The sequence below is a fragment of the Sphaerodactylus townsendi genome, linkage group LG06, assembly GCF_021028975.2.
Source record: "Sphaerodactylus townsendi isolate TG3544 linkage group LG06, MPM_Stown_v2.3, whole genome shotgun sequence".
Classification (NCBI taxonomy): domain Eukaryota; kingdom Metazoa; phylum Chordata; class Lepidosauria; order Squamata; family Sphaerodactylidae; genus Sphaerodactylus; species Sphaerodactylus townsendi.
Window position 1 is genome coordinate 66661365 of NC_059430.1, and position 21013 is coordinate 66682377.

The 21013-nt window shown below is 40.9% G+C and overlaps 1 protein-coding gene across 3 annotated transcripts in view; it reads right to left on the reverse strand.

Moving 5' to 3' along the window:
* Nucleotides 1-18256: 18256 nt before the first annotated feature.
* PDZRN4 (PDZ domain containing ring finger 4) overlaps nucleotides 18257-21013 on the reverse strand; it is a 155189-nt gene continuing 152432 nt past the window's right edge. For all 3 annotated transcript variants that reach the window (XM_048501925.1, XM_048501924.1, XM_048501923.1), the window contains one exon: nucleotides 18257-20783. In XM_048501925.1, coding sequence (XP_048357882.1) covers nucleotides 19257-20783 — 1527 coding nt within the window. In that variant the 3' untranslated portion in view covers nucleotides 18257-19256. The remainder of the gene's footprint in view (nucleotides 20784-21013) is intronic.

The window sequence follows — 21013 nt, forward strand, 5'->3', positions numbered from 1 at the left end:
GGGGCCGCCCCGGCGGTCGCCGCCCCCTACCACGTTCAAAGTGACGTGAGTCGGAGAGAACGAACAGAACCCTAGAGCAGTATTTACGTTGTTACACCAACTACCACCAAGACAATTGGTGCGCGCTCATTCCGCTTGCGGAGTACGCCTATAACAATGCGGTTCATAGCAGTACAAAGAAAACCCCCTTTGAAATTGTGTCTGGTCGCTCCTTCCCGCCGTTGCCACAACTACCCGCTGACAGCTTTGGACCCTCCAGAGTTTCAACAATGGATTTCATCCCTAGCCGAGGGTGGAAATCGGTCCAGACCGCCTTTACAACAGGCTAAGGACTCCCAAAAGCTGCAGCCGGATAAGCACCTTCGGATTTCCCTCTGCGTGTAGGCTTTGGGTGTATTTGTCTACCAAAAATCTCAGAGACGTGCATAAATTTTCCAAACTTGGCAAAAGATTCGTGGGACCTTTCCAGATTACTAAAGTGATTAATGATGTCACTGCCCGATTGGATTTGCCTAACTCTCTTAGTAACATTCATCCTGTCTTCCATTCCAGTTTGCTCAAGGAGGCTCCCGCTTCGATGCCTGGCACGACCTACCGGAGAGACCCCACCGACTATTATTGATGGCCACAAGCACTACGAAATTGACGCCATCCTGGACTCTCGCTTTAATCGCAAACGCTTGCAATATTTAGTCTCTTGGGTGGGATATTCCTCTGGGTATAATCAATGGGTTTATTCCGAAAATATTGACGCCCCCACCCTTATTTCTGCTTTCCACCGCGCCTTTCCGCATAAACCTGGGGGGGAGGGGTCTTCTTTAAGGGAGGCAGAGTGTAAAGGTTTCAATGGTGTTGATGGTAAAGTAACCTTGAGTGCATTCCACAGCCCGGGCGATGGGCCAGCTTCAACTGCGGAGACTTTATCTCTGCGCGGGAGATGAGGTCTCCGTTCCCATGGGAAGCCGGGAGGGGGATGGGATGGGTAGAGTTATAACCTGTGCTTCTGGCGGGAAGTGTCATTCCTGCCACTGCGTGTACTTGAGCTTTCTAAGATGTCTGAATAAACGGTCTTTTTTCACCAAAGAGCCTTTTATTTCTGCTTCTATGGAATTCCTTACACGATGTCAGTTATAATTCAATTAATTTACACACATAACATTTGTTAAAGCTGAACCCTAGCCTGAATGCCAAGATCAAAAATTTGAATTCTCCCTATCTGTTATTCTTATGAAAAGTATTAAAATGTAGAGGATACTCTTTTTGTAATGAGCTTTTGGGCATGCCAAGCGGGGTACTTTTTGACACTCTAAGTTTCAGAAGTGATTTGCTATGTGACCTAAAAAGTCTACAGCACCTCAAAACATAAGACCAAAGGCTCCTGTGCAGGGACATGTTTACCAAAAATGGTACCTACGGTACTGACATTTTGCCCCTGTCCTCCTGCTGGCTGACTATGTGCCTGGTTGCTGACTCAGAATGGCAGGAGCCTCTCCCAGAAGTGAGACTTGGCTTGGGATGAGGGCAGCTGCCTAGCCTCAACAAGCTTTGCTCTTGAGTAAGCATTGACAGCTGGACCAGTTCATCCTATACTTCCGGCAGAAGTTGCATGCATTCCCAAATAACTGGTGTGTGGAATCCCGGTCTTCAGCAAGTTTGCTGAGAATCTCTCTCTACCCCATTCCCCAGGATGTTGACAACCCTCATTCTGCCCCATCCCCAAGTAACTGGCATGTGGAATTCCAGCCTTCAACAAGTTTGTTGAGAACCCCTCTCTACCCCAGTCCTTGAGATGCTGACAACCCCAATTTTATCCTATTGCCAAGTAACTGGTGTGAAGAATCCCAGATTGAGCAAGGGTTTCCAAAACAAAGGAGATATAAATGCAAACCCTCTGTCTCTCTCCCTAAATATACCCTTGCAGTTGTTGAAAATAGGGTAGGCCCTTAAAGCTTAGAAGGCTGCGATTCTCAAAGAGTTCTCATTACCTAGCAGGCTGAGTGAGCTCCCTAGATGAGCACATGGTTCAAAAATGGCTGCTGCCTTCACAGCCCTGGCAAGAGGTCTGTTCCCTTCAGTGACCCAGGAGAAAGAGAAAGAGAAGAGCCCTGGCTTCTCTCTTCCCAGAGTTTTATCAGTTCCCAGACCCCACCTTCTTTTGACCTGGTCAGGCTGGGTCAAGATATCTTTCTTCCCTAGGTCAGGTAGCTCTTCCTGATGTTCCTCTGGAATGTCTAAGGCCATTTCCGCACGGCCCCCAAGGCGCCCCCACGCCGGCAAGAATTCTGCCGGCGTGGGGGCGGAGACCGTTCGCACGCGAGCATGCGTGCGGCCTCAGGGGAGGCCGGCAGACGACAGGCGGCTCCGCATGGAGCCGCCTCTGCCCCCTTCCCTGTCCTACTTACCTTGTCCCCGTTGTCAGGCTGCTGGCCTCTGAAGCCCCGCCCACGCTGCCCTCCGACCTCCAGGGGTCGGAGGACAGTGAGGGAGGGGCTGCAGAGGCCAGCAGGCCGACGACGGGGACAAGGTGAGTGGGACGGGGAAAGGAAACAGCATGTTCCTGGCAGTGCGGTTCGCGCCGCGCCGCCGGGAACACGCTGTTGTGGCAAAAACAACCCTTTAAAGGGTTGTTTTTTAGGGCGGCCTGACGCCGCCCTGGGGGAGGGGGAGCGCAGTCAGGTCGGCGCTGCTGCATTGCAGCAGCGTTGCCTGTGCGAATGGCTCCCTGGGGACTGCGTTTTTCCCGTCCCCAGGGCGCCATAAAAAGGCCGTGCGGAAACGGCCTAAGTCTTCCAAATCTATGATACTTGGTTGAAGAAGGGGAGGAGGAAAAAAAGGGGGGGGGAAGGAGCCATTTCTCCACAAGGTCCAATTCTTGACATAGACCCTAGTGGTTGCCTGATGGCATCAGCACTCATGTCAGGAGAGGAATAAATGGGGAGGTGTCTGCGTAGCTACAAAAACATCTTCCTCTAAAAACCCCAAACAAACAAAAAGGAAAAAATTCCATGTGTGTGGGATCATCAGGGAATCAAACTTTATTCATGAACTTTTTACAAGGAAATAACAATTGGATGAGCTACAAGCAAAGGAAATCTCCATGGGAAACAAATGGTGGCAGCACAGACTCTCAGGCTGCAGAAAATAGCAGGTGCAAGCTGCTGCAAAAATGAAAGTCAGTGCTGTAATGGGGGTGGGGCGGGAAAAGGGTGGAAGTCAAAAAAGACAAGAGGACTCTTTTTAACATATCCTAAAGATGTTTTATTTGTGCTGTGCAAAAAGAAAAAAAACTAGATGGTTCTTTTTAAAATATCTGAAGGACATCTTATTTATGCTGTGCATCTCTGGTCTATGTTGTTTTATTTTCATTTTTAAAATTTATACTTAATTGTTATGTATGTATTATCTTCTTTCAAGCCTCCCTGAGGTTTTTTTAAAGCCATAGGATGGGATAGAAATCAAATAAATGTAAACTACAGCCTGCTATTTTGATCTAGGAAGAGATATTTGTGTATGACGCTCCTGTGTGTAGATACTATCACTACATAGAGACCTAGATGACAAAGTATGTGTTGCCCACATGGATCATCCAGTTGGATGCCTGCGTCTAGAAATTGAGGCTGTGTGTGTGTAGTTCTCATCACTGTATCAGGGACCATCCATGCCAGACTAAACAAATTGTCTGTTCTATCAACTTTGACAATGCCAAATTCTTGTAAGTGGCTGGCTGCAGAAGAGATTCTAGACCCTTCCAGGTTTCATGTCCTTTATGTAATGGAAGAGTGCCTACTTCACATAAAATGTGCGTCCCTTTCTCCTTCACCAGTAGCCTAAGATTCTCTCCTGATACAATAATGGAGATAAATGTTGGCTAAACTTGGAGAATGAAAGTGATAACCTTCAGAGGGACTTTTATTCCAGCTGTGTTCAGGCTGTTCATAATGATTTCAGAGGACTGCACTGACTCATTTCAGATGATGACTACATAACTATTCATTTACACTTAATGAGTTTATTCCACCAGGTATAGGGTGAACTATAAACAAATAGTGCCACTGAATCATATATGTCAATAAATCTGAGTTCTAAACTGATTCTGGGTAGCAAAGGTAATGATGAAAGGAGAGGAGGCAAAGCTGTCTCTAATTAATGAAAATGCCCTTTGTATTTTCTAATGGCTCAAACATTAATTTGAAAATGGCTTTCTATGCAATAATTTACAGACAAGCACTTCATAATGGAGAAACAATTCAAATTGATGTGCACTTGAATGGTGATGATCTGATTAACTTTATTAGATTCTTGTTGATTCTACAGTCCAGATGAAGTGTACCATTTTTCATATATTTCATACCTGATGGTTTTAAGTTTGTACATTATCCAGTTTCAGGCTTCAGTTGTTGCTGAAGGTCTTGGCTCTGGGACATTCTCTCGTATACAATGAACAGAACCAAGATCCCCAGGACTAAATTCATTTGTCTCTTTCTGTTAGTTCTGAAGAGATGTTATTTTACACCTTGAAGGAGTGCTTGATTATATTTAGCAAAATAATTTATATAGTCTGGTTGAAATAGTATAAAATATTAGAGAGGTTCAACAATGATGTAAAATGAAATCAGTCTAGCAATAGATTCCATGTTAGATTTAAGTTCAAGAAGTTTAGATTTAACCCTGTCAGACACACAGTCCTTCAAAACATAACAGTTTGTTCTTGAAACATGGCATAATATTTCTTCTGTAGATCAGCCATAACAAAACATTTAGAAAACAGAACCCATGGAAACTTACCAAGCTGGTACACTGAATGCCTCAAACATAGTATGTTTCAAATAAAACTTATGAAGTGCTGTGTGGTTCCGGGCTGTATGGCCATGCCATACAGCCCGGAAACCACACAGCAGCTCAGTGATTCCGGCTGTGAAAGCCTTCAACAATACATAAAACTTATGAACTCTGTTCTAGTTAGCATTAACTTATAAAGCAACTAAGAGTTATTGCATTGTAAAGTGTTATATTTCACAATCACAAAGGACTGTTCATATTATGACTTCTTTTTCTCTTGCTTTATATTTGTATGGAATTCTAATAGACTTTTAAAACAATTTTCCTTAATTTCAGTGGTACTTGCATGGATATTCCTCCACCAATGGATTCTTAAACAGTTTCCTCTTTATAAATCTTTTAAGGACAAGGAACTTGTTTTACTGCAGATGGTTTACTAGAAGAGAATTACTACTGAACTTTGTGGAATGTCTGACCCTACATGTCCCAAATCAGCCCCTGCGTTCGGCTGAGGCCAATCTCCTGGTGGTGTCCGGCCCCTGGATCATGCAACTGGCCTCCACTAGGGCCAGGGCCTTTACGACCCTGGCCTCTGCCTGGTGGAACACTCTTCCTCAAACTGTCTGGGCCCTGCAGGACCTTGGTGAGTTCCACAGGGCCTGTAAGACCGAGTTGTTCCGCTGGGCTTTTGGAGAGGCTGGCCGCTGAGGGTGCCCCCTCCCCTCCTATTTCAGGTGGTCCCCATTACATCTATGGGACCCTTCGTTCTCCTTTTCAAGGGTGGGTTTTTTAATTGTTGGACGCTATCTATGATATCTTGTATGCTGCATTTTAAACTGGGTTTAGCTATTTTAATGTATAGAGTCGTTTTATATTTTATATTTATATATTTTTTCTGATCATGCTCCTTTTGTTTCTGCTGTACACCACCTTTAAAACCCATCCAAAACATAAAAATAGCACAAAATGCATAAAACGAATAACACAAAATGCATAAAATCAGTCCCATAAAATGATCCTAAGTGAGAAGCTGATTAAAGGAGCAGTCCTTCTAGTTAAAAACCTGCGTTAATGTTTGTCTACATCAGCAAAACAATGCAATACAGACTCAGTTGTGCTCAATTCTAGGGACTTCTGGTTTTTGGTGATGATCCTTTGAAAGGACAGCTGACTAATATGAAAATGGAACCCTTCTCACTTTTCTAGGAATAGAGGCAAGGACCATCTCTCTAAACATCAGTTTAGTGGCAGATTACCATTTCATATTTACATGAGTGTACAATGTACGCTGAAGTCTTTTTAAAAGCCATCAAATATGTAAGCTAGACAATTGTCCTGACATTTCAGTCTGCTGTCCTGAGAACCTGACAATGAGACCTCAAACCTGATTTCTGGCACCTCTAGGAAGTACCCACTACTTCTTCCTACCTCTTGGCATCAGCTCAGATTGATCAGGTGTTCAGAAAGAGGAAAGGAAGTAGGATTTTCTCTGCCTTGCTCAGGGTAGAGCAAGGCAAAGAAAATCCTACTTCCTTTACTTGCTCTCTGCTGAACAGGTGATTGTCATAATTCTCCTTTTCTTCCTATCAGTGGTACATACATATGGTTCCCAGCCGTTCATGCACAATATTTTCCAGCCATTCCAGCACAATTCTAAACACATGTATACAAAAATACTAAAGTGCCATTGATTTCAGCTTAAACATGCGTGTTTTGGAGCATGTACTGCTGCTCACGAGGGTGTTTCATGGCATTATTAATGTACAGACCCACATCACCAAATAATGACATACATATACACCCTCTGTTCTATGTATGATTGCATTATCTATTGCACAACTTGGAGTTTACTCCTACATTCATGTTTACAGAAATTTATCATAAGGTCCAGTGCAATATCGTATGGCAAAACACTGGCACAAAGATTATCAGTTTCTTATTGCAGATAGCCATGTCATGTTTTTTATTGCCTTTGTTGTAAATGTAACCGTATACTTTAACATCCTGGCAAACACAAAAATTAAGAGTCTTGCAGAGTGTCTATTAAAGATGTCATAGTAAGCTTTGCAAATATGGTATAATACGGGTCTTTGCATTTATTTGCAAATGTGTGCAGATACGCTTTATGTAAATTAATCCTCCCCCAGAATTATAGGGAAGGAATTACGTCGTGTGGTCAAAAAGGTGGAGTAGAGGTAATCTGATTTAAGCGTAGCATGTAAAAATTAATTGAAAGTCAGAACTCCATAGTGTTTATTATAGAGTAATTTCACACCAGCTCAGGATTAACATATAAACAGGTGACAATAGGTGATTACTATGTTAATTGAAAGACAGCATGCTTTAGTAAAATAGGGAAAAACATATTAAAACTCATGTATTTTATCTGGGCATTCAGCAGTGGTTCTACAAAAATGATCACCTTTTTATTTTTGTTAAAGAAAATAGTTTGGATATGGATATTCTCCATGAATGTGTAACATGGCTTGTCTTCAGGCACGCTCACTAATTTCTTGCTCAAGAGACTTGTTTCTGGATGCCCCAAATCCTAAAAGAAAAGGTAGGTTATAGTTTTAAATTATGATTTGAAAGATAGCTTAGGCCAGCTGGTGTCTGGCCTCTTGGGAAGCAGCAGAGATGAGAGAGGAGGCAAGGGAAATATATAATGTTCTTACGTTCTTATAATGCTTGAGTACCAGTTTAAAGTTACTAAAAAACCTAACAACAAATCTTACATAAGGTTAACCTAATGTCCCTCTTTTCCAAATATTCTGATTAAGAGTGCTGTCCACTTTAATGAAGGTCAACATTAGCAGGGATCAGAGGTGTATCGGGAGAAATGGCACTCGGAGACAGCTCTTTCTCCGGGCGCTACCACCCCCATGCCACCCGTGCTTGGGGGCGGGCCTTGGGGACGTGGCCCTGGCCTGGGCCCTACCCTCTGTGCAGGCTGGCTTTTAAAAGCCAGAGCTTTTGAAAGCACAGAGTCCCCCTACCGCATCCCTGGAGGCTGACTCCTGCTCTCCCCTGCTCTCCCCAGGCCCTGGGGAGGGCAGAAGCCAAGCCAGCCTGCAGGGAACCCAGGAGGGAGGGGTACTACTCCATTGCCCACTGTGGATCTGCCCCCCACATCCCTGCAGGCTGGCTCCTGCTCTCTCCAGGCCCTGGGGATGCTGCCGCTGCCCACTGTGGAGCTCTCCCCCACATCCCTGCAGGCTGGCTCCTGCTCTCTCCAGGCCCTGGGGATGCTGCTGCTGCCCACTGTGGAGCTCTCCCCCACGTCCCTGCAGGCCAGATCCTGCTCTCTCCATGCCCTGGGGAGGACAGAAGCCAAGCCAGCCTGCAGGGAGCCTGGGAAGGTGGAGAGCCACTTCACCCCCCCACGGAGCTTCCCCCACATCCCTGCAGGCTGTTACCTGCTCTCCCCAGGGCCTGCAGAGAGGCCGGGAGGGGCGGGGTGCCACAGCAGGCGGCTCAGGTTCACACTGTTTTGTCATATGGAGGGAGCATCCGGTGTCTGCCCACATGATTGAAAGGCATGTGCCCATGGGTGTCCCCATGTCCCTTGGGTGGTATTCTCCTGGCTGGGATAAGAGAGACTGTTATAGTAATTTACTGGCTAGAATGGAGACCAGTAATATTTTTTCAGATATATGAATTGCAGATTTCACTTGCTTAGATAGTGACCAAAATGTTAACCTGTTGACTAGAGAACCCATGCTGGTCACCAGTTGCAAAACATGGGGATGAGCAGCCATACTGAAGTTACAAAACATGAGGATGATCAGCACTACGGAAATTCTTCCCAAGGTGGCTTGTTAATGGAGCAAGTTGCTTTTGTCTTGTTTTTGCAGCAAGAAGATGCTGAAAATGATTAGAGCTACATGTTATATTATCCATGCATGGCTTGATGTGTGGAGTAGCCTTCATGTGCCTCAGTCCTAAAGACAAAGAAATTAAGAGAAAGGAAAGGCCAAATTATCCAAATTTGGAAGATGAAGTCAGAGATTATGTCATTAAGATGAATGCAACGTCCTTCGCCTGACTTTCCTTGAAGCTAGGTCAACTGTGACAAGAATTTTATGAATCCAGGGCATAGCAAAAGACAATAGATTACATATGCAGAATGCCTACATTTGAAGTTCCCAGAATTTACTCAGTTTATTAAATGTACTCGATGACATCAGCACTATTCATTTCAGTAAATTCACTGAAAAGAAGTGACATTTACCAGTGAATGGAACAAGGTAATAGAGTGCAGCTGAGACTTGGCTCATGAAAATCCACATTAAACAGCTGTGATGGGTCATCTGGGGATTTAGAGAGATGCCATCCATATGCTGATAATACTCTATTTTGCCTTGTCAATAGAATCAGGTAGGTGGGTGGATAGTTTGAACAAGTGCTTAGAAGTAATGGGTTCAATAAAGGTTCATACTTCGCTGAAACACATTTGGATTTAAACAAGCAAGTTTGTCACTAACATATAACTTGGTGGGCCTTAGAAAAAGTTGGGAGGAATAAATTTCAAATATTTAAAATTCTGTCAGAAGAAGAAGCCAGAGATACCCTTTCTACTCTCTGAGAAACAGACTGTAGGTCAAATTAAATTTGAAGAAGAAATTCCTACCTATCTTTATTTCTTTCTTCTAAGGTGGCTAACAAATCTGAAATCTTATTACAATACAAAATCTTATTGTATTAGCAAACAAAACTTCCTTACACAGTGTCAGACCAAAGGTCTGTCTGATTCTGGCCCCAAGTTGTCTATTCTGAAAGGCATTGTCTGTCCAAGCTAGACATATGCTTTGTTTAGTACTCAGTCTGAGGTTCATTTAAGTGAGGATGCAGTGCATCAAACGTGGAACATATTAGTGAACTACATCCCTTGAACAATTTAGTAACAGTTCAGTAACAGAAAAAGTTATGAAATTGTCTTCCTTGGATACTTAAAGAAAATTAAAACAAGGCTGAACAGGAACCAGTTGGAGTTTTCTCTAGGTATAGAACATCTTGAATGAAGTAGTCATGTTGACAGGTTTCCCTCATGCAGCATTATCATTTGACACTGCAGTGCTAAAGTAAGGAACATCTACTAAAGTAATGGATATATACCAGCCCTATCACCCTTTAATTCTAGTCAGGGGTCTGCAACCTGCGGCTCTCCAGATGTTTGTGGACTGCAAATCCCATCAATTGGCCATGCTGGCAGGGGGTGATGGGAATTGTAGTCCATGAACATCTGGAGAGTCACAGGTTGCAGACCTGTTTTAGATCATCCTTATGGACAATACATAAATATGTACTTCTGCAGATAGAAGTAAACTGCAACAAAAATAGTGGTGGGGGGATGGAGTGTTAGTATGCAAGGGAGTTTCTCATACAGAATGGGTTGCCTTGAGGTTCAGAAGGGTTATCAGTGAGGCATTTATTAAGAAACCCCCCCTTTTTTCCTGTCTTGCACTGGAAAGAGGAGAATGCTATCAGTTTGACATTTCTGCCAGAATTGGTATTTGAACCACTGGATGATTCTGATAAATGCCATTGCTGTCATCTGCTACTCAGTTTTAATTACATCTGAGTGAAGTTTTCAGTTTCAGCCAGCAGAAAACTTAATTAGCTACTGTGAAGACCAATCTACACCACTGGAAGACTTCAAGCTGCTTTGGAGAATTCTTGGAGTACCTAGAGTATTTGAGCTTTACAATCTGATTATATGTGTAAGAAGGACACATTTTAAAGACTTCAGTCAGAATATATGTCTATAAGGAACACAGACACTGAAGCACAACATGCCAAAGAAGTTGCAAATTTGAGTTGTAAAACACCTGTGACAAAACTGCTTTGCTGGCAGGTTTGATGAGTCCAAATGTTAAGGATATGAAGGAAAAATACCACACACTCCAGGGAACTTCCAGTAAATTAACAGCTGTTACCTTCAAAAGGATATGCACACTTTCAGCTGCAAATCCACAAGCAGCGTAATATTTGAAAATCCTGAAAAGAAGGTATTTTTCAGTCCTCAATGCTGTGTTCAAATAAGCAGATGTAAAAGGTCACATTAACACTTTATACCACCTCAGAGTTTGCTGTCAAGCTTCTAATATGATTATAAGTCTCCATTACATTTTGAGCGGCAGGGGTGGGTGGAATCAAGCATTAGCAAAGTGCATCATGAAATCACCAATCTTTCCAGACTGACAATGCGCTAATCCTTACAAGCAACTTCAGAGGTGGAAGCCTTAATTCATATATCCGAATACTCCTTTCATTGAAATAAAATTTCTTGCACATAGTCTTAGAACCTAGTATTTTCCCTGATGTTGTTTTTTTAATGAGCAAGGGGACTTCTATGCATGAGACCCCACCTGCAATCTAAAGGGGCATAGTCAGATTTGTAAGCAGCAAATGAATGACTCTAAGAAATACTAGAAATAGACTATAGAAGTAGTGTATTTATATAGAGACACAGAAGCTTCACAGAAAACCAAAATAAACATGAGATCAGTTTTGAAGGGCACATTCAGTCTCATTTCCATCCCTCATGGGTCTGGAGTTTGACAATGTACTTTCTTCTTTAGTGCTGGAAAAACAAATAGAACATAATAATCACTTACACATGCAAGATATAGATTCAAAAGACAGACAACCTTGACTGTTTTGTACTTGATGACACTTCTGCCATTGTGTGTAGGACAATTTTATCTTGTCTGCGTCAAATACTGTAGCTGTTGTGGATTATTTCCAGATCATCAACAAATACCTTCAGAAAAATCAGGTAAAGTATAGAAATGTTCTACATGATTAAATGCATGCATCCAGCTGGCAAATGTTATGGGTAGAACTACTGTAGAATGAGGATCTTCACAAGTTGGCTTCCCATAAAGGTAAGACAATGTGGAGAATAATCTTACCTTTCAGAGTATAAATTTAAGTATATGCAAGTCCAGAGCAAGGGATCATCCCAGAGTTATACAGAGTTGGAAACTGTAGTCACTTTGTTTGTTTCCATTATCTATTGGTACTTTATGAATACATGGATTCTTTCTTAATAGAAGGATGATATAATATACAACATATCATATACAAGAGTCACATGTGGATCTATGTTTTTAGAAACCATACTATTGGATAGTAAGATTTCTTGCAATCCAACCCACCCACCCAACATTTGACACTTCACATTTGTTTGGGCAAAGCATTACAATGATGGCTGTAAGACATCAGATAAAATTATTGCTTATCCCTCACCCGCACTGTATTTCTGTTCTTTTATGCTGCTGAAAAGTCTCATTTTCGCTCTGAGTAGTTGTAAATTGGAAAAAAAGTGTCCTATCCAAGCTCTGCTTTATTTTACCTGTGAGGCTGAGGTTTTGTGACTTTCTGACTTTGAAAGAATGTTCTGACTTCGCGTACATATTCAACAGTTCCTGAGAACTGGGAATTATGGAACTTTTGTAATACTGGTATTAAAATATTGTGTTGATAATACAATCTATTGTATAATTTTTGGAAGAGAAGAATTATATGCATCATCATTTGATATTCAATGACTCCCCTCCCTGATAAGTCATTGTAGGCAAAAAGTCATTGTAGAAAATTCATTAGAAAATACTCCTTTCTTCTCTTTGTGGTGATCTTTTTTTGAAAAGTCTCAAATCTATTCCTACTTGTCTACTTTCTGCTTGCTAGTGAGCAACAGTGTACAATAAGTCCTTTGTCTTATTATAGAGGAAATGGGATGGCAGGAGAAACAATAGAATTAAATGGTGTGCTGTGCCATGGAACAAATAAAGAGACTTACAAATAAAAAAATGCTACAAATGACACGAGTGCAGAAAAAATAGTTATTACCATGAATAATTTACTAACTATTCCCTGGTATAAGTCACCAACTAATGTGCACTGCCTGCCATTTAATAGTGGATATATCTGAAGAAATATGAAAATTGGAATACTTTAATAACTTTCTATATGAAAGATGATGAGACTGCCTAAATGATTAAAAGGAAGATATGTTATAATGAACTAAAGCCACTCAAGTGTAAGGTAATTTTAATTCAAACCTCCATCTGCTTATGTATAATTAAGACTCATTTAACAAGTTAATGCCTTACACACAGAACTGATAAGTTTAGTATTAAAGAGCTTAACAGAAGTAAATTGAACTGTCAAGTTGGAGAAGCTCTTATTTTAATTTTCTACACCTGAATCTTCAATGCTACCTTTCAGGGGACATTTCTTTACTCTAGCCATGCAATCAGGTGGCAACCTTCAGAAGATAGGGGATGGAAATAAAACTGATTCTGCCCCCCCCCCCTTTTTTCAGTTTAAATTCTTGGTACCATTTCTTGTCAGGGACACAACTATATTTTTGCCAATATGAATCTATATGGGATAAAGAAGATACTACACATGCCAACAAGAATATTTATGAATTGTTGATATTGCCATGGGGTCAGGTAACCTATGAACACATGAGCAATATCTTTGAAGTGCAGGAAAAAAGTGAAAGTCAGATTTTGATCTCCATGTGATATTCCCATCACATAACTTTTGATTTATTCTTTCTATACATACATCTTCTTCAGGAGAAAGAACCGTTTGCATTGATTAACAAGTATAAAGGGTGCAATTAGCAAGTGTGATGTGCATGTGTTGAGTGGAATCCACCCATTTTAGCATATGTAAGTAACAATGAAGTTGCATAATCAATTAGTGAGGGCATCTGCATAGTAGTTGCCTAGCATTTTAATCCATTTGATTGCTTCCTGCCTGGAGACATCCTGTGTCTGAGTGTTGTTCACTAACCATTATCTTGATTCTAGTGTTTTTAAGTACTGGTATCCAAATTTTGTTCATTTTCATGGTTTCTTCCTTTCTGTTGAAATTGTCCATGTGCAAATCACACTTGCTAATTGTACCCTTTATACTTGTTAACAAATGAAAATGGTTCTTTCTTCCACCCTGGACGTTATACAGCATATATACTATACTTGCTTTACTACCATCAGATCCTCTGAAGATGCCAGTCACAGATGCAGGCAAAACATCAGGAGAAAATACTACTGGATCATGGCCATACAGCCTGGAAACCCCACAACACTCCAATGTCTGTGATTCTTTAGAGATGGTCCTTCTGCTTGCACATAATAAAATGGTATGTCCCAGTACAAAACTATTCCAAAATATGACTGCACTTGAAAATAAATAATATACTTATTTGATTTAGTTCTTGAAGGCACTTGATTTCCATTTCCAAGTTCTTCATATTGTCAGCCAAGGCAGCCCTAACTGCATAGTGATAAAAGCCACACCAGTGCAAAAGGAATGGGCACACTCCTGGGCTGGCAAACCTGCCTCCACCAGAATTTGTCTGACAACCAATCAAAATGGAACTAGCGGGGACTCAATGCCATGCTGAGATGGTAGTCTGAGCATGGGGCAATGACTCCCATAAAAGCTGAAAAGCCTGCACTGGGCAGTCTTTAAGACCACTTGGTACACCTTGCCCTGCTGAATCATCTTGTTCTTGTATAGAAGCAAAGTTGCCTTTTCTTTGGAGAAAAGCACCAGGTCCTCCTCCTGGAGGGCTGCTCCCAATATATCCCAGCATGAAGATGATGCCAGTTCACTAATCCTCAACCTGACCTAGCATACTATCAGTGCTGCCTGAAAGTGCACTGCTCCCCTATACCACCAAACTGTACACCCCTATCCTCACAGTAACACCTCAGCATGCAGATAGGCAGATGCATACCTTTAAATGTGGATAGGCGCTAGACCCTATGCTGATGCTTGAATGGGACTTGCCCTTAGCTCTTAAGATGGTATATCAACGATTGGACGACATTGACTACCAAAATGATAATGCCTCATTTCCTGCTCTATATAGACCATTGAAATCTGGTAGTGGTACAGTAATGGCCCCCTACATTCAACATATTACCATAGCCAAATACCGATGAGCCTTTTCTAGAGCACGGTTTGACGCATTTCCATCATCTATGCTTATAGGCAGATTTGGGAAATGCGTCTGTAACTCTGGGGACGTTGATTCTATGATACATATCTTGTTACACTGCATGCTGCATAAGGCAGAAAGAGAGCTCTTTATTTTACCTCTGCTTGTGCAACACAGCTTGATAATTGCAAAGGATCCTGACCAAGAGATTAGGAAAATGCTGTTGGAAGACAAGGATGCAACCATCTCCCAGCAGGTAGGAAAGTTCTGTGCATAAAAAACGGCCTTACTTAATCAGGGATGAGCTGGTTAGCTGTAATAATTGTTGTAATTTGCTGTTGTGAATGTGTACTGTTGTTTTGTTTTGTCTTTGCTGGCCTTTGGCCGTATTAAACTATCTATAAAATGTGGATAGGACATATTGCTTTGCTGCCTTTTTGGACAGATTTTTTTTAATGTGTACATCACAATGTTAAGGGAAGTTGCACGCTTCATGCTTAGATGTGTTGTGGTTTCAAAGCCCAAAACTTTTTTTCCATGCTGGAGAAATGAGGGTGGGGGAGGTCCTGCTTGGACTCCTGGGGTTGCTGTAGATTTTCCACCAATAGGAAGTGTTCCCGTGGCAGAGGGTGGGAGTGGGTGGAAGACGGACTGTGGTGGTAGGACAGGAAAAATGGGATGTTCACGCCTGCGGGTTTGCATTGTTAAAAAAATAGCGGGTTCATGCGAAGGGGCAGAAAAAATAGATTATTTCCTTCATGGAAAACGTGCACCCATGCGAAGGACAAAAGCGGAATAAAATAGACACATTCAAAAATAACGGATGTAACCCGTTATTATTATGCTGTGCGGAATTGACCACTGTTAAGATAGCACTGTATCCTATTTATCATGGTAGCAAAATCACATTATTTTCTCATTTTGCATTCTTCCTCCAGCCATTTTTCTTAATCAGTTAATGTATTCAATTTGGATAAATTTATCACTATCATTTTTGAATAGGTAAATGTCACCTCCAAATTAAAAAAACCTCTTAAAATCCATGATCACTCTTGCATTACTAAGATACAACCATTACTTCAAGGACAGGAATTTGTCAATTTCCCCATGAGTTAATAAAATAAGTAACCATTAGAAACTTACAGAGAAGTTTTGTTTCTTTATTTTGCTACCAATGGTGACATTTTCCAGTGCAAATGTGTCATGTAACTATATTCTTAACTCTTTTGATGATATGGAGTCCTTCTGTTATGTGCTTTACACATTTTATAGGATTTGGAAATATGAGTTAGTGTAAAGTGCTGTAGCCAGACTTTTATATGGCATGGGCAAGCATGAACTAAATATACCAGCTCTGAAATAGCTGCTCTGGATTACAATCTGTTTGAAGGGCAGGCTTAGCCTGTTAGCAATAGTCTTTTAACACTGTAATAATGCAATGTAGGATTTATGTAGGATTGGCAAACTGATCAAGGCAAAGAACAGAATAGAAATGTATAAAGAACTGAATGGCTGGGTAATTTGCAAATATCACATGCATATAATTACGTCATTTTCAAACAAACTGCAGAGATGTAAATGTTTTAATTCCATAAACTCACAAACTGGGCATAGAAACCAAGTAATACTACCTTATTTTTTAATATTCCTTTTGTTTTGGTCATAGACATTTATAATTCTTAACAGTAGAATGGAGAATCAACACATTTTTGCAGTTTCTTTCAAAGCAATTTTTCCCAAGCAATCAATGTCCATGTTTAATGCTGAACATAACACTTTTAGTATGAAGATTTGTTAAAAAAGAAAAAAAAATACATGACATGTTTCATGTTACGTTGATTCTTCATGAAAAAATAGAAGGGTTTTTTTTAACAAGCAAAAACCAATTTTCCTCCAGAAAGGGACAGAAGAGGAAAACGGTTAGCCAACGGGAAAGCATGTCTCTCTCACTATACCCAACATTTCTCTATTACATATTGATGTCTATGTGCTATTTGCAACCCAGTATTACAGTAAGATGTTTCTTTTGGTGTGGTAAATTTTAGTAGCATTATTAATTCATTTTCAGATTGCTTTTAGTTCATAACTGGTGTGGGCTAAAAATTAAGTCTGTGAAATTTTTAGAAAAATCAATTTTTTTCTCATGCTTTATAATTCTCCATCCTCCCTACTTTTTCATTAATAAGGGGAGTTTATTCAGTCCTAGAAAACTAAATAGGCTTTCACATATTACAAGTCAGACACCAAGGTTTGCTACTGAGTGCAAACCAACAGATGCAAGCAATACTAGCACCCTAATTAATGTATTTGTGTTTCCCAACCTGCTTGCTTTGGACATAGGAGCACATCCTTTTTGGGGAGGCCAAGCTTGCATGCTGGGGGCCTCCATAAGTGGTCTGGGGCGGTGGAGGGTTGGATAACGCAAGTCGCGGAGGGTCTGCTAGAGAGTTCGTTACCCCCAACAGGAAGGGGTGTCACAAAATGGGTACATGCTCAGGTGGCACCTAGTAACTTTCTGTCCCATTCCCCAATTGGGGATGGTTCCGGGTTCAGTATGCTTGCTGCCCGAAGGGCCAGATTCAGCATGCTTGCTGCCTGAATGCCAGGTTCAGCACACTTGCTGCCCAGCGGTCAGGATGTGCTTCTTATGTTCGCCCAGCTTCCTCCATTGCTTGTTAATAAAATGGGCTGTGGCCAAAGTTCATTCCAACTAAAGTTGAGTTGGTGGTCATTGGTAAATGAACCTCCGCACATCAGCACGTAAACGTATTTGTTTTTCCCAACCTGCTTGCCACGCTTTCACTTTACATGTCTAGATGTGCAATTATAACAATTCTTAGGTGTAGACCTAACAAACACAACACATAGATGTGCATTTAACTAATACTCAGCATCATATGGGCAAATCTAGTGGTAGATGTTAACAATGAGATGTTTGCAAGGTAATGAAGATGTATCAGAGTTCACACCAAGTTTTGGATCACATCCAAAATTTGAAGTACTGATTGTGGGCACTTGTATTTCCAAAACATTCTCAGGTTCTTTGCAGTTGCAGTAAATGGATTTTAAAAAATAAAGGAGAGCTCAAAATGTATGGGAATGCCACTCCAGGTAGAGGAAAGGCTGTTGTGTTCCCTCTGGAGCCATTATTCAATGTAGAAACAGCACTGGGGGAGTTATTTCTGTGCTTTTTCTGCTTGATATAGAGTACAGTGCGTGGGAATGGCAAACAAGGGTACATAATTCTCCCCCTCTCCTGGAAAAACATCTTAGGTTGGAGAGGAGTCTTTCCTTTCCCTGTGGCAGAATTCTGAGCCTGTTAGGGTTTTCCTTTGTTTTTGAAACACCATTCCCTGCAGCTGCTGTGTGGCTTCCATGAGTTGGTCTAGGAAATTTGGGCTCAACTCTTTAAAAACAGAAATGTGTAGTTTAGCTCTAAAGTTGCCAGAATTCACAACTTAATATGCAATGAAGATATTTCTCGACAGTTGTACAGGCTCATCACAAATATACGCAGTAACAGTGTGAGTCATCGTTTAATGTCATCGTTAAAAGAACAAGCAGGAAGGTATACATGGGTTTTGTACTGTATCAAAAGATCAATGATGGAAAAGCTGTAACAGCAATATGCTTGTTCTACAGAATTATATTGCTTGCTTCCTAGGCTAGCATCACTTTTCCAAAACCCTGTGTTCTGTCTACTGGATGCAGCCTACTTATGTGTCCAGATGGTATCTGTTGAACATAGATTGGAAATCTGCTAAAAAAAGCTGAGGGATAAATAAATACGGATTTCTCATGAATGTTCATTATGTATAAGCCTTTGACATAGCCCTCAAAGATCTTGTATGCAGGAGTAACTTAATCTAAAATTAAAGCAGCTTTAATATTCGTTCTTAGAGATAAGAAATAATTTATTTTTCTTCGATCTTCACAATTACCACAGAGTATCTAACTACACGACCAATGCCATTACATATCACGGGAGAATTGCTCACCTACACTTTACTTGGACTAAGACAATTGCAATTTAAAAAGTAAATGAACTGTACAGTGTGCTATTGGGCAAAGTGTCATTCTTAAGCCTCATGTAGAGATGAGGTATGGAATCTTTGACGTAAAAAATGTAAATTGTCAATAAACAAGAAGACAGTATAAAGCAGTTTTGTTTTGGCATTGGAGTTTTTGTTAATTAGTAAAAAAGAAAACTAGAGAAAAAGATCCAGTTCTTACAATACATAAAATTGCTTACGAAAGTAATGTTCCTTCCTTTTCTTGATTTTTTAAATAGAAAGAAATATTATGAATATATTGCAGCACAAAGAAAGACTGCAAAATTACCAGTTAAAGAAAATACTATTGTATGAAAAACGAATGTAAAATTACCAAGTAGTTTCCTTACAAAAACGATCAAACTATAAACAGTCACAAAATATATAAAAATGCCACTTTGAACGAGGCAATCGTACTCTACCGAAACTGGTAGTAGATTTTTTCCCCAGAACTGTTGATTTCATACAGTAGTAACTGACAAAAAAGCATTGTGCACTCTTGTGTCATCTGGAGATTTAGCACCATGTGTCATAAGTTCCTGGATGGTCATCCAGTTGTCCAGTATCTTCTTATTCCTCTTTTTCATCATCTTTTTGTGACTGAGTTCAATAATATTAATTTCCTTTTTGCCCTCACTGCCGCTTTGTGGGCTTTCCTTAAGACACTCTAACCTGCTACGCATCATGAATTCCCGACGCCTCCTCTGCTCCTTGGCTCGCACCAGGTGCTGCTTCCTTTCCTCTTTGCTCCAGTAACGACCCATCTTCATTTCACTCATGGTATCATCATCTGTTGTCATTCCACTACGTTCCTCTTTAATCTTTAAGGCACGTTCCTTCAGGATTCTGTCTCTTACTGGTCTTTTTGTAATATACCTTGTCCCATCACTCCTTATTTTTACTTTCCATTCCATCTTGGGCTCTGTACACTTCTGTGAATCTTTGCACATATTCACTAGGCTAAGCTGACTCTGGGCATACTCCACTGCAGATTTTTGTTGGATTAGCTGCATATAGCTTTGATAATGTTTAGCGTGTGTAGGTATGTTCCCATACCTGTATGAGGAGCTATGGTATGGGGAAAGATAAGGAATATGCTCAGGACTTTGCCTCTCTTGCTCTGTTGATTTGCTACTTTCTGAAACTGTTTCCTTTTCTTCAAGAGAACTGTTTTGCTCAGTAGCTTTGGATTTGTTTTGGGTTATATCCCTGCTACTCTGTCTTGAAGACAAGTGGTTAGTCACTATGGTACTCCTCAGATTTTTCCTGTTGGTAATGCTGATCATTCTCTGGAGAGAACTATCAGGAGATTGATCTACATTCAGTGGAGTGCTTCTGCAGCTCTCTGCTGTATTGTAAGCACTGGAAGTGTCTTTGTCAGATTTCTCTGGGTGTTCTATAATGTCATCCAGTTTTCCTCCTTGAAGGTCTATGCTGGTATTAATATTTCTGAATGTACCACTGTGTAATGCCCAAATGTCTCCATACTGATCTTTTACTTTTTGAAGCTGATGAGCTTGCATAATGTTCTGACATTCCAGTTCAATATTCCTCAGTTCCTCATTGAGCAACTGCAATTCATGCTCAACCCCAACTTTTTGCCTTCTTTTACACTCTATTGTACTACTTGAGTAATACAAGTCATACTCTCCATGGTTTCTGATTTTGCACTTAAGCTCTAGCAATTGGCGAAATCTTTCACAGTCCGCATCCTGGTTACCAACACTATCTGATTTAATGTATTCCCCAGACACAAGGCTCTCCTTGCACTGGAGTTCCATGCTTCCCAAAGTGTCCTGACTCTGTCCAAGCCCTCGTTGGCTCTGCAGCATTGTGGTGCTCTGCTCTTCTGGAACATTCTCTTGTTCTGAGCTTTCATCATTGCGCTGACTCTCATCAGTGGGTCCCACTCCACTGTCCTTTTCATTGTTATTGGATGATGAGGTAGCAGTGTCTGTGGTGCCATCTTCTTCCTCGTGTTTCTTTGGCTGGGAAAACAAATGGTTCATGATCACTACATATAGTCTTATTAGTTTTAAGATGGATCTTTTTGTTTTCTCACATTTTTTTTAAAAAACTAAACACTTGCATGCTTATGGGAATTAATTGGTTTTGTGTTGTGAGAAAATATTACTGAATTTGGACTAGGAAGAAGAGGACTGAGTTCAAATATGAACTTACTGGGTCAGGTTACATGGTTTCTCCCTTAGTTGTTCTT